Source organism: Schistocerca serialis, chromosome 4 (genome assembly GCF_023864345.2).
Source record: "Schistocerca serialis cubense isolate TAMUIC-IGC-003099 chromosome 4, iqSchSeri2.2, whole genome shotgun sequence".
NCBI lineage: Eukaryota > Metazoa > Arthropoda > Insecta > Orthoptera > Acrididae > Schistocerca > Schistocerca serialis.
This window is the reverse complement of record NC_064641.1, coordinates 394,929,923-394,944,850: the sequence shown is the minus strand read 5'-3', so window position 1 is coordinate 394,944,850 and position 14,928 is coordinate 394,929,923. Positions and strand designations below refer to the sequence as shown.

Below are 14,928 nucleotides of genomic sequence, written 5' to 3'. Positions count from 1 at the left end.
GCTTAATGAGCATTGTTCCGCATGATGAGTGACAGCAATCCAGTGCGATATCACCAGCCGTTCACACATGGCGGGGAGAATCTTTCAACAACATTGCCAGCAGTGGCATATGAACAATGTATTTGGTATATACTAAAGTCTGGGCTTAGCACTCTTTTTGCTGCCATCTTTGTGCAGCTTGTGATCACACATTTTTCTAAACTTTTGTTCGCATAGCATTTTTTGTGTGCAAATTTTAATAACCTTCATAGAAATGTCCTTGAATATAAATCCTCAAGAAGATGACCATAAGAGAAAGAAAATGACCATTGAAATTAAATGTAAAATCACTGAAAAATGGAAATGTTGTGTGAGCATTGCTGATTTAGCACACACGTACAGTCGGTCCACATCAACTATTTGCACTATCCTCAAGAACAAGAATGAGATTTAAGAGATAGATGCTTCAAGGGAGTGACAAGAGTATCTAAAACAATAGTTTCTTTTTCTGGATGATGTTAAAAGGTTGCTCCTTATATGGGTAAATGGAAAGCATTTGCAAGGCAACACTATTAACAAGAACATAATTTGTGAGAAGCCGAGAATGATTTTCACTGACCTCATTAAGAAGACGCCAGGATCATGAGCAACTGAAGAAGTGTTTAAGGGAAGTGGTGGGTGGTTGGAGAAATTTAGGAGAAGAACCAGCATCCACAGTGTTTTGGGACACAGTGAAGCAGCCAGCTCTGACACAAAGACAGAAGAGAACTTTATCAGCAACTTCAAGATGCTCGTAGATTCTGACAAGACGGGTCTACTGTGGAAAAAGATTCTGAAGCATACATTTATAACAGCAAAGGAGAATCCATCGAATTCTCTTAGATTCTGACAAGACGGGTCTACTGTGGAAAAAGATTCTGAAGCATACATTTATAACAGCAAAGGAGGATCCATCGGACAGCCACAAGCCAAAGAAAGACTGTCTCACACTGCTATTCTGTACCAATGCAAGTGGTGATTTGTAAATTAAACCACTGCTTGCTTACCATTAGCAACTCCATGAGCCTTCAAGAAGTGTAAAATCAAGAAGGTCAGGTTAAATGTGACTTGGAGGTCCAACAACAAGGCTTGGGTGACGTGATCTTGTTTGTGATTGGGCCAATGAAATGTTTGGTCCTTCAGTGAAAAAACTATTTGTATGAGTTTGATCTGACACTCCATGTCTTGCTTGCTATTGAAAACGCTCCTGCCCATTTCCAGGCCTACAAGACAACCTCTTTGAAGAATTTCAATTCATCAGTATCTAATTTCAGCCTGCCAACACCACTCCATTACTCCAGCCTATGGACCAGCAGATTATTTCTAGCTGTAAGAAGCTCTACATCAAAACGCTCTTTGAGCATTGCTTCGAGTTGATTGAAGCTACCATTCGCACTCTCAGAGAGTTATGGAAATATCACTTCAACATTGTTGCCTGCATGAAGATGATAGAAAAGGCGTAGGAAGGGGTTACCAAGAGAACTCTCACTTCTTCTTAGAAGAAGTTTTGGTGGGAGTGCTTTGTCGAATGTGACTCTGAGGCATTTGAGTCAGTACCTGTGGAGCCTTTAGTCAATGAGGTTGTGTCTTTGGCCAAGAGCAGTGGACTAGAAGTAGATAACAATGATACTGATGAGCTTGTGGGAGATCACACCAAGAAATGACCACTGAAGAGCTTATAGAGTTGCAGTATGTTTCAAAGCAGGAAGTTGTGGAGAGGAGTCCTTCAGAGGAGGAGGAGGAGGCAATAACAGCAAAGCAGCAATCTTCTGGTGCAAAAAGAGAAATGCTAAATGCATGGGAATCAGCTGCATTGTACTTGAAAATCATCACCCCAATAAAGCAGTAGCTTCTCACACTACAAATTTATTTGACGACAATGGTGTGTCACATTTTTGCCAAGTGTTGAAGCATCAGCAGAGCCTATAGATAGCTTCCTAGTAAAAAATAATTAGTTATGTATCATGAATAATAAAGTACATAATACTGTATGTATAATTTTCTTTGAATAAATGCCGTGAATAAGATAAAACTTTTAGTACTTTTTCTGCAGGGAATGCATTATCGTATTTTATGTTAATTGATGGGATAAGATGTATCACTTAACAAGTGTTTTGCACTACGAATAAGTTTCTGGAACAAATTATGCTCGTTAAGCAAGGTTCGACTGTATATATAAATTTAAATTTTACAGTTGAGACCATTAATTCAGTTCAATCCAGAGTTTGAAACTTCAAAGAAATCACATTTTTCTCTTGAATAGGGGGCATTTGGTGACTGTGGTGAACAGCCTGACAAGGTACTCCACAGTCGCAGGTAGGTGATTCAGTTATTCCCTGCTGATAGAATGAATCACAACAGATGCCACGTGAATTATTATTCTATTAAGGGTTTTCCGTATGTGGTAAGGCATTTCCATACCTGGTAGGGGTGAAAAAGGGTCAATAACAGGTGGAACTGGATCCGGTTTCAGGACTGCCCAATGTTCTCTTCACATGTCACTGATTTTGCAATTGCCCCTCAAAGGTAGTTATGCTAATGGTAATGGACGAGATGTAGACTTTAGCCTCTGCAGAGCAGCATCAGCCAGGTCACTGTGCATTAGAAGGTGGAGAGTGGCTAAAATTTTGTTGTATTCCTTAATTAATCTTTCCTGTCTGTGAATATGAGAAGGAGCTATAGGGTCAAGGTAGGGGAGTGGTTTTTAGATAGCCACTAATTGTTCTGGACTGCAGTATTTGGCAACCAGGTACCCAAGATTAAGTGCTGATGTTGTGTGGATGGTTGCATTCACCTCTCAAGACACAATTTATGGATTATGTTGTTCCTGGCATTGAATTTTACTGTGGTGTTTTCTAGTTATTTTTTAAAAGATAATGTTAGTCTGTTGTTATCCCTAAATATTTTGAGAAAAGATTATAGCAAACTGAGTTGTTGCTGAAATATGCTTGGGACCCTAGTTATGCTTGTTTTTATTATTGAGACGAAAACATGACACCTCAGTTTTGGTCTTGTATTGAATTAGTCTCTAGTTGGCAAAGTATCTCCCTAGCACAGTAAGGTCTTCCGATAGAATGTTGTTGCCTTCCTCTAAGTAGTTACTGTGGGTGTTAAAGGACAAGATAAATTTTGTAGATGTATTATTTGGCATATCTGAAATATACAGGTTAAACAGGACAGCCCTGAGCCAGCTCATTATTTATATGTCTCATTTTATTCTAAGTATTTCCTTTTATTAATTGGAAAGGCCTTTCACAAGGCATATTATTTAATAAAAATTATATTTGGCCACATTGTACTACACTGAGAAGTTTATAAAGAAGACCTTCCCTCCAAACCATGTTGAATGCCACAGTCAAGTCATTATACACCACTAAGGTCTCAACCATTTCTCAAACACAGCCTCAGTATATGTTGTTAGGTTGAATACATGGTTGACACAATTGTGATGCGGTCTGAATTCAGCAGTCCTTTGGTAATGTGTTCTGGTATTAATAGGCAAATTCACTCTAAAATTGTTCTTTCTACGAGTTTGTAAGGTAGCTTTCAGGTAGATTCTCTGATTTGTATTGCGATGGCCCTGGGAGTATATCCTGTTAGCAAGATGTCAGAGAAAAATGGCACAGTCATTTTCTTGTATGTTTTCCAGAGTGTTTAAGGAATGTGGGGCAGATTCCATCAAATCCAAGAGCTCTGCCAGGCTTAGTGTTTTCTAAGGCTTTATTTACATTATCAACAGTAAATATCCCTGAGTATACAGGATGAGCAGTTGTTGCTTGGTGGTGTATTTTCAGTTGTTTTTTAATGGTTAGAGAGCATTGCAACTCATGCTGCAATTTGGGTTGCTGATCTTTCTTAAGGGTGTATACAGGCGAGTTAGAGCCACCTAGTTTCTTGTGGAGGTTCCAAGTTTTTCTACTTGAATTTTTAAGTACATGTTATTGGTTGTTTGTCCCATTTTTTATGATGTTATGCACCTAGACAGTTGAGGAGCTCATCAACTATTTCAGTCTCTGCCATTCTGAAACTCATGGCAAAGCCTCTCTGTATCATCATTCCACTCCAGAAAATATTCTTTTTAGAAATGAAGGAGTATATGAATTTCAGCTTTTGTTGTAATGCCTTTGACAAATCTGTGGTAACTGCTGCCTTTTGGAGGGATCCATCAGATGACTGTATCTAGCTGTGGAACAACTTTATCCCACTGGGCCTTTCCAAAATTCCACTTAGGGTTTGGTGTAGAATGGATGATGGGGATTTGAATTCCAGTTTTGATCATAATGGGATGGTTTTGACTGTGCCGAAAATTGTCCATAACTCTCCTTGAAACTGGAGTTGGTGAGTTTTGAAAGTCCTCAGGCAAAGCACAGGTCTGGATTCAATTCTATATTCTAAACAGCTGATCTGAAAGAATTACATTCTTTGGCCTCAAAAATGAAATTAAGATTATTAGAATAGGTCATCATTTTTGTCCACAGTTTGATATTTCCAGGTAGTGTGGTGGCTATTAAAATCACCTGCGTATATTGCAGGGTGTGGGTGTACTTCTAACATATTGTCAGTTCAAGGTATTTGAGGTGGTTTATAAACATTGACAATGATGATACCTGCTATTTTTGTTGTTATTTGTTAGACATTTGAAATTATATGGGAAATTAATTCAGAATTATTGATGTCATTCCAAATGTAGGTTTCAATTCCACATGAGCAATGGTAGGTGGCTCCAAGTAGGTCGTATCGATGTACAGAGGTGTTGAAAATGAAAGCAGCAAATCACTGTTTTCCCGTCCTGTGTCAAATTCGTGATATCATCATACAAACTATCAACAGATGTTTGGACAATCGTATTCTAAACGGAAGATGACATTCCAGTCAATGGCCAACCACACCAACAGTGATGTCAGGGCACCTATAAAACAGGGTAGTGTTTGCTGGGTAGTTCCACATTCACAATTGCTGTGCATACAATCACAGATGGTTCAGTATAGACAGAGAAGTTGCCTAGCAGACTCTCTGCAACAGTGTGCCATAGAAAAAATGGAAGCAGGACAGTCACAAACTGATGTGACTTGGTGGCTTAGTGTGAACCGTTCTGTTGTTTCTTGAATGTGGTGACAGGGTAAAGAGACAAAAAGTGTATCCCAAAGACCATGGCAAGGCCGAACACGTGTGGCATCACAAAGAGAAAACCATTGTTTGACTGTAATGGTAAGACAGTACCGCCTCAATACCACAAGGCACCTGGCATCTAATCTCGCAGCATCCACTGGGCATGTTCTATTGAGGCAAACGGTGTACAGAAAGCTTTGGCAGAATGGCTGTTATTGTCGGAGACCTGCTGCATGCATATGATTTGTCTTCATGGAAGGAAATGTCTATAGTGGAGATGTCAAAATGCCACCTGGATGGTTGAATAGTGGGCCAATGTCCTTTTCACAGATAAGCACAGATTTGGCCTGGAGATTGATTCTCAACAGATTCCCATCTGGAGGTAATGTGGAACATGATTTCGGGACCCAAAAATTGTGGACAAAAACTGATATTGAGGAGGACCCTAATAGCACAGGCAATGATTATGTTGACCATTCAAACACCTCTTTATGAAATTAAACAAGTGTATCTGCAAGTTTTAACTACTGTCAGGTATCATGAGGAGATCTTTGGATCTCATGTGCGGTTGTTACGAGGTACTGTGGGCCTAGACTTGGTATTCATGGATGATAATGCTTGACCTCATAGTGCACGAGTGGTTGATGCTTCCTTCGAAATGGTAGATATTACATGCAAAACATGGCCTGCTTGCTCTCCAAATTTGAATTCCGTAGAGCTTGTCTGGGATGCACTAGGGAGACAAACTGCATCATGTCAGCATCCATCAATCACTCTCCAAGACTTCAGAGCAGCTCTGCCAGACGAATGGGCACTATTGGCTCAGCATGAGATTGATGACATCATTCACAGCAAGTCCCATCATTGTGAGGCCTGCACTGCTGCCAGATATGGTCACACCCCATACTAAGCACATTAACCAGTTCTCGGAATGTGGATGAAAATCTTTTAAGCTGAAAAAAATGAACAACATTTTTGTCTACCATTTTCCATGTAGCATTTGTTTACATTCTATATTCTTTAAATTGTTTCTGCTTTATTATCAACTGTTTAAACTGCTTTGTGGCAAAATAAGTGCAATCTTGAAAAATTTCCATATATTCCTTAAATTTTGGACACCAGTGTATTTTGCCTCTTTGCTGTTGTTTGTCTTCATCTGCTATTTGGCTTTCTGGGATAATGGTCTTCTATGTTTCTAGCAAGAGCTTTGATATGCAGTCACTCTTAGCTCTGCTAAGACCTTCAGCATGTAATTGGAAGAATCAGAAAATTATCTGAGATTTTTTTACATTTAGCCCAGAGACGGGCTACTGCGAGAATCCACGTACGTAATAAAGCCATGAGATCTGAAGATATTATCTGACTGCTGAAGGTTGTTCATACTATCTTTGTACTGCTAGGGTCACACTTTCCTTGAAGTTGTCTTTATAATATCCTGTTGTGGTTTTGGCACGATTTTATGTAATGATGTATCTGTTTGTTATGTGATCTTGACGCTTTGATCTGAACAATGCGCTTGGTTGAAGTTTGGAATAGTTATACTTTTTTGCTTTTCTGATGTTTTAGTAATGCTCTCCTACTGTTTCGGATATTTAGTATAGAACACGTTTCTTTTTATGAAATTCTGTACACAACTGATGTATAGTAGGCATCTAATTGCTTGAAATGGAATGGAAAATACTCTAAATTGCAATTGAATGTAAAAAAATGGATTGTTATAAATGGAACTTGCCATGATTAATGGTTACTTGATGATGGTTGACATAGTTACTATGAAGGCAACAGTGTTCCAACATTATGAAATATCTACAATGACAGTCTCTGATTGCAAATATTTGTTTATTCAGTTACTGGTTTCAGTTATTATAATCATCTTCAAATCGATCTATCTGCCATTTATGGCTATAAACTTTATTTGCTTCCTCTTTTAACTTCATGAAAACAGACCAATGCAAAGGTGATCATAATGATTGGAAGCAGTAACTGAATAAAAAAATATTTGCAATCAGAGACTGTCATATTTACAAAAACTTTTAATAGTTACTACAAGTCCTTAAGTTGGGCAAGAGAAACTCTTGAACAGACACACAAAAACCTACAGAAATAGCCCATAAGGAAATGATGGTGCACTGTGCTAGCAATAGTGTTGGTAAAACTACATTTGTTTTGCAAATACTTTCTATGTATGGAGCAACATTCTTCATGAGTATAAGACAGATATCTGTGGAATAAACAATCAACTGTCTTACCATTATAATTTGGAGGAAACAGTCTAATCAGTGAGGATGTTAAGTAGCTCAGAACACTGATTCTAAGGGAACGGAAGATGATATCTTGTGCAATGCTTAAATATGTACAGTACAAACTGAGTGAAACTGAAGGATTAGTGTCTGTGCTGTTAAAAACTGTCTGTGAGCAGAAATCATTTAGTTTTTAGATTCTTTGCAGAAAACATTTAACCAAACTGATTAAACAGCACCAACGTTCAAATGGCATGCTTCAAGCAAATTTCTTCCTTGAATGTATGAATATTACTGTTTGCTACCTGACTTGCTTAATTATTTTGAATGATTTTGTAGTACACTCAGTGATAAGATGACTGATTTATGTGTTGAATACAGTGTTTTTTGTTGTATAATTGTGTTTCTTAAATGGTATGCAAATATCCCTTTTGCAGACAAGGAATCACAACTGGGCAATATATGTAAACCCTGTGGGTGTGGATGCTTCGGTTAAAGTTCTTAACACTAGATGTGTAGCGGGAGGATATATGTGGAATCCATATTATACCCAGCTTGCCGATCCTTTGAATGTGAGTTGATTGTGACATTTTCTTGTGCACCTTACCTAGTCACATGACTGTGCAAACTACTATTGTACTCTACATAAAATTTTTATGAAATGTAAAAAGAGTTGTTTTCATGTTGTCATTTTGGTGTAGCATTTTACGCATACACTAAATGTAATAGTGTATTAATTATACATATTTCTTGTGGCTATGTAGTTAAAATAGAAATGAAGAACTGTACAATCTGGTACATAGTGCATATATGATTTCATTTAGAAATATGTGTGTTACTAGAGGTATTTATGCTATACTAAAACTGAAATCATAATTGTATTCCTTTATAGATTTAGTAACAGGTAACATATCTTTGCAAATTTCATTTATGATGAATCTTTAACAACATTAATGATACATGGTTTTGATAAAAAGTGTACATTCTCTTTTAGACTGTATATAGATAGAAAACAAAGTAAGTAAACAAAATTTACTTTTTGAAGCAATGTAACAACTAATTTTACTTAGTGGATCTTTAATTGCAGAGTAGTAGGTATTGTGTGGGACGATTTGATGTAAAAGTGTTAGGTTTGGAGTGGGGGGGGGGGGGGTGTTAATATTTGGTTGTGTAAGATACCAGTAGAGCTGGGGCCTGTGCTACTGCATTTACAATACTGCCCACCTCAGTAAACAAATTGTGCTGTTGCTGTTACAGAATGCTTTGTGTATTCTGCTTTGCTTTATTTTTTACATTGCTTGTTGTTTCCTTTTCTTATTTTGAAACAAACAAAGAGACTATCGTGCCCCATTGTAAGGTTCAAATTTGGCTCTCACAACATGGGACAGATTGACACTCCATATGGCTATTATGTCAGTTCTGCTTTCACAGAAACACAGGACACTGGCATAAGCTCCCAGTCCTATGAGAAGGATACAGGGCTTGTTGCCCCACACTCCTGCTATCCTCCCAGGTAATCTATGTTCTCATTTGTTTACACTGACAGCCAAATAGCATGATGAAGTGTCTGCATGACACTTAATAACTCAGTGTGTGGATGCCATGAAAGTAATTCTGAGAGGGACAAACCACGTACAGCTAAAAGAAGGGGCTAAAAAATTGGAAGAAGAAGTAGAGAGACAGAGGTTTAAAGAAAGGAAAAGAACTTGAATACTAGAATAGAAGAGCTCAGTGAATGAAGAGAGCTAGACGTGGTATGGACAGTGGTGGTGTGGATAGTTTTCATGAAGAGAGAACAGGAGGAAATGTGTCGAAAAGATTTCATCTAGAGTTATAAGAAATGTTATTTCTAGGAGTGAAAAATTATGGAGCAGAGATAGTGAGCAAATACATGCAAGTAAGTGGAATAGTGAGAGATTGGAGGGGAAAAACAGAGGGTTTAAAAGATTTTGAGGGAGACTGCAACCATTCCAAATCCTTTTTTTTTTTTTTTTTTTTTTTTTTTTTTTTTTTTTTTTTTTTTTTTTCCATTGCTATTACCAGTTTCAGACAACTATGCACTTCTTATGATGACTACTATTGTTTCACTACATTGTCAGTGTCTTCATGTTATCTGCCTCTGCACTATAGGAGAATATTTATGCAGTTAGCACTATTTTATATCATATATTGATGAGTTACATAAATTTTCCAAAATATCTTTTGCACCACCCTCATGATATGCACAGTTTGTGTTTCTTCTATCAGAAACATCCTTCTCAGTAGCACTCTTTGTGACTACAGGAAAAATCTATACGCAGCCATCTGTCTAATGGAAGAGAAAATAAACCCACATTATAAGCACAGTTGAGTAGAGCACAACATGTCCACAGCTGTGAATGATACACTGTCCACTTCCCTCAAAGGGTGAAATCAAGCTTAGAGCTTTACACATTGTCACTTCATAGAAGAAAGATGTTATCAGAATGGGAAATTGCCTGCTGTATTGGTGTACACAACAGTGATGTCATTCAAACTTTCAGCCACTATTGTACCACACAAAACATTGAGGACTTGCCTTGTAGTGGTTGCCTGTGGTGAGCAGCTTCACCTGATGACAGTTACTTACAAATTATAGCTTACAGGTACCCTGTACTTAAAAGAAGTGAACAAGGAAACACCTGGAATAGAACCTGGCTCAGTGGCTTCAGCTTGTCTGTATCAGTGATGTAGAATTTTTCTGGTATGTAATGGGACATGTGTCAGTGACATTTTGGGCCAGTATCAGTTACAGATATCAGACACCTCACATGACTGTTGAGAGTAATTTAAAGGATGTGCAATATCGGTATAGGATTGTCCACTACATTATGCAGCATTATAGCCAACGTTTTTGAGACAATAATGCATGATCACACTGTACCAACCACATAAACAAATTTCTACAGGAGGCAGGAATAAACTGAATTGAATGGCCTTCAGCACCTGCTAAGATGAGTCTGTTTGAGCATGCTTGGGACTAACTGAAGAAAAAGACCTTTGTTATCCTCATTCTCACTCAGCTCCTGCGTTTACTCTTGAAGTGTATAGGTTTGGGTGGATGACTTATAATATTGTTACTTTTGTGTGGTTGCAAACCTCATACATGACATTTTGTCTTATTTAAATTACTAGTATTGATTGTATTTATAACTAAAGAAATTTCTCTGTAAACCTTCAATTGTTAAATCTGGTTTCTTGCCATATGACATTTCTAATTTTGGAACATTTTACAGGTGACTTGCAATTTGCTTTTATCCAGACTATGTTGCTGTTCTCACACAAACCTACAACAATTTTTGCCTCAAGATCTTTCTCAGCCAAAAACTTTCCTTCTTGTTCAATTTCTCTTCCAGACATTTTAACTTAAACTGTCCAGTTGCTATTCAATATAGCACATTTACTTTGACTTTAATGTTAGGTCTGATTTAAATCAGCAAGAGACATAATTAAAATTTCTGTATGAGTCCTCTGACAAAAACTCAATAGTGATTTAATGGAATCCATCAATAATGTACAAAAATTTCTTATTAATGAACATAACAACATTTAACTCCTTCCACAGATGTGAGGCCATACACTGGTGAAAATTTTTGATGTTCCCAAGAAAGATCACTTGCAGAGTTTTAACATGGGCAGTGGCCTTGTTTAACTTTAATGATAAGTTTTGCACAATATCCAACAAAGAACACTTAAATTGAGTGCATATTCGTATAGCATACTTAATAAGACTGATAAAGAGTGGCTATTACAACACTATGGTATCATGGAAAGACAAAGAAACAAGGAACATACATATGAATATTATTCACAATATATAATAACAAAACAGAAATAAAGACACAAATAATTAACTCACAACAAAATTTCATGTCCTTAGCAAGAATTGAAGTTATTGATGTATCTATTTCCGCCCCAGTTAAATTCACAACATTACCAGGAAGCAGCGATTTCTTGGCACTTGTTTCACTTGATACAATTGCAGGCTGAACACTGGTTAATGGAAGAATACACATTTGATGTCAATAAGATGTCGGTTACTCATCTAGCAGTGGGATGCAATCAAAATATGTTGGGCATAAAAAAAAATCAGCAGTTTCATCCTCAGCACAGTTTGACAACCTGCTTAGCAATAAGGAGGAAATGACAACATGCTCCGTTTGTGTTTGTGAGGATGCAGTGGACAGCAAGTGCGAGGTGCAAGCAATAGTTTAATGCTTATGGAGTAGATGCTGAATGAGATTCAGTGACTGCTGGTGACTGTATAAGGAGCCAGACTGCCAGACACTGACACTTCATCAGAAAATAGAGATGTACTTAGAGAAACAGTGCAGATATGCAGTGAACTGACATGCCAAGAAACCTAGAAGTAATTTGTTCCATTGACACTTCACAAACACCTTCAGTTGCATAAGGAGGAGGATTGACACACTTAGAAATTAAGAAATGTTGAATTACTAGCTTTTGTAACTTTATCAAAGTTCTTCTCCTTCATTACCATCAGCAACTGCAACAGCCATTTGACCTCAAATGCTGGAAAAATGCCTTCCCTACACTTTTCCATGCATTACAGTCTTCGGCTACGTACATCCCTGTTGCACCTGCATATTTTCTGATGTCATCTACCCACCTTTCATTATGTCATTGTCTTGTTCTGTTCTCATCTCTTGGAATCCAGAGCTAACTTCCTTAGTATAATTACATTTATGTATCCATTTTATTGAAAATAAATATCATAATTACCTCATAAAATTGTTTCCTTGTTTTATGTATCTTAGTGGTTACATCCATTCAGTTACTTATGTATAATATTGTGCTTTTTCAGGAAGAGCTGTACCGTCAAGAGTGTGGTCCTGACAACCCATTACGTTGCTATGTAGGTGATATTTCAGGACGCTTGGGTACAATAGATTTAGGCGATAAAAGAAAAGTTTTTTCTGATGTCAACTTTCCACTAGGTAAATTAATAACAATCTTTGTGCATAACTAATTAGATTTTACTACACACATATATTTCACATATCATTAGTTTCAAGATATAACTGTTTCACCATTATTGAAAGTATTCTGTTATCAGCTTACTGTTGTGTAAACTAGTTCATTTAAGAGAATATTATAGTTCTGTGACCTACGACTGCATTTTGCAGCTCATTACTAATCATCCACACTGCCTGACAAAAATACTGAACACCCAGAAGGGGAGGCGAAAATGAAATGAAACTTCATTGGTTGATTGGGTTTGTGATGTTATTCCATTAATTACATTAATGAGTCAAATGTTCAAAGAACTTGACAGTACAGGCCCATGTATCAATCTTTGGCCATGTTGCATGCCATGATTTGGTTGGAAAGGATTTCAAAAAGCTGTTGTATCTCCTTCTGAGGCAAGGTAGCCCACAACTGTTGTAACTGGTCCCTGATAACTTGAATATTGGCATTGGATCGGAGTATATGTACAAGCTGATCCCACACATGTTCTATTGAGGACTGATCTGTGGATTTTGTTGGCAATGGGAGTACTGCAACATCAGGTAGACAGTTTGTAGACACACATGCCTTATGCAGACAAGCTGTTCCCTGTTGAAAAATGGCACAGTGATAATTGTCACATGAGCAGTAATGCATGAGGATGTAAGACAGGGACGGCCACGGTGTGCCAAACTGCACGCATGTACAGATGTGCTGCACCCGTACCGTCCAGGGCTCGGTCCGCCTCGCCACCACTCGGCTTTCCTCGGTCTTTCGCAGCACTGCTCGGCACGGCACGACATTAGACTAGTTGTGCGATACGACATGTTTTCATCCGGCATAGGGTGCATTAGTTGATTTGTAGTGGCAGCCATGTTTATTCCTCGCTATTTGTTAGCGATTCGAAGGAAGTTTATAAGTACTGCACAGTGGTTGTAGTAATGGAACACACACTCACAAAGAGGCGGGGTAGTGACACAATGTCATGAGCCTTCAGAGCTGAATGGTAATTGCAATATTTTTTCGAAGAGAAGGATGAAAATTTTCAATGTCTGTTATGCAGTCACATACTCACCGGGCACCACAAATTTGCAATAGAACAGCATTTTAACACCACACACAAAGAACTTAATGATTTAGTTGAGTTGATAGATCAAACAAGTTGGCAGAATTAAGAAGACGTAGCATTATGCAGCGAGACGGACCGAACTCGAGTACCACTTACAAATCTTGGTGTTTCTGATGTTTGTATTTGTACACATTTGTCGTTAGAATTCAAATTTAGAGTTCACTCAATTTTTGTTTCCTGTTTTTAGCCTGGAACCGAACGTAGCAACCTGTCTTTAAGAGCAAGCTACAAAATAGTGCTCAAAATTGCAAGAGCGTATAAGCCTTTCAGTGATGGTGATTTCATCAAGGAGTGTATTGTTGAGGCTGCAGAACTCTTGACGCCACTGGAAGTAAAGAAGTTTAGTGAAATTAGTCTTTCCAGACAGACAATATCTCGCCGCATAGCTGGTATGGCAGCGGATGTCTACAGGCAGTTAATTGATAGTGCCTGCAAGTTTATTGCATTCTCGATTGCTTTGGATGAGTCGACCGACATTTCGGACACAGCACAACTAGCGATTTATGTTGGTGGAGTCGACACAAATTTGCACGTGACGGAAGAACTGTTAGATTTAGTACCAATGAAACACACAACGAGGGGTACTGACTTGCTAAAGGCAGTTGAAGAGGCAGTTGAAGCCGTTGGCCTGAATTGGAAAATGTCAGTTTCAGTCACCACGGATGGAGCGCCAGCAATTCGAGGTGCTCAAAATGGGCTTGTAGCATTGTTGCATAAATAACTAGGACGATCGACAGAAGATTTGTACGGAATTCATTGTTTTGTACACCAAGAAGCTCTTTGGGCTAAGTATGCAAATTTGGAGCACGTGATGAAGTTGGTAGTCACAATAGTACATTTTTTAAAGTCGCATGGCTTAGTACACCATCAGTTTCAACAGTTTCTCATGGAAATGAACGAAGAGTACGGAGATGTTATTTACTACTGGGAAATACGCTGGTTAAGTCAAGGATCATGCTCTGAAAGATTTTTCAATTTGAGACTCGCTATTGTTGAGTTCCTGAAGGAAAAAGGAAAAGCAGAGCAAAAATTAGAAGATCCAAAATGGATTGCAGACCTCGCCTTTTTAGTTGATCTGACTGCACACTTGAACGCTCTCAATAAGACTTTGCAAGGTGAGTAGCAGCTTATTTCTGATCTGATGAAAAAAGTGGATGCATTTAATAAGAAACTCGCATTGTGGAAGGAACAACTCATGAAAATGAATACCGCCCATTGCCCTACGCTCTCTAAAGTCAGAGAGAACGCAGCTTCTGATGAATTCATTTCTGTGTTGGAGGAACTACAGGCACAATTTTCTAAACGTTTTCAGGACACTGCAAGTCTGACATCTGTTTTTGAACAATTTTCTAGACCCTTTGCCGTTTCAGTTGAAAGTACTCCAGTGCATTTGCAAATGGAATTGATCGATCTGCAGTGTAATTCCCGTTAAAAGGACAAAATTTT

At 38.1% G+C, this 14,928-nt stretch overlaps 1 protein-coding gene across 5 annotated transcripts in view; it reads left to right on the top strand.

Moving 5' to 3' along the window:
* Window positions 1-14,928, top strand: part of LOC126474916 (uncharacterized) — a 408,277-nt gene that overhangs the window by 361,615 nt on the left and 31,734 nt on the right. For all 5 annotated transcript variants that reach the window (XM_050102418.1, XM_050102416.1, XM_050102417.1 and 2 more), the window contains 2 exons: window positions 7,805-7,939; window positions 12,211-12,343. In XM_050102418.1, coding sequence (XP_049958375.1) covers window positions 7,805-7,939; window positions 12,211-12,343 — 268 coding nt within the window. The remainder of the gene's footprint in view (window positions 1-7,804; window positions 7,940-12,210; window positions 12,344-14,928) is intronic.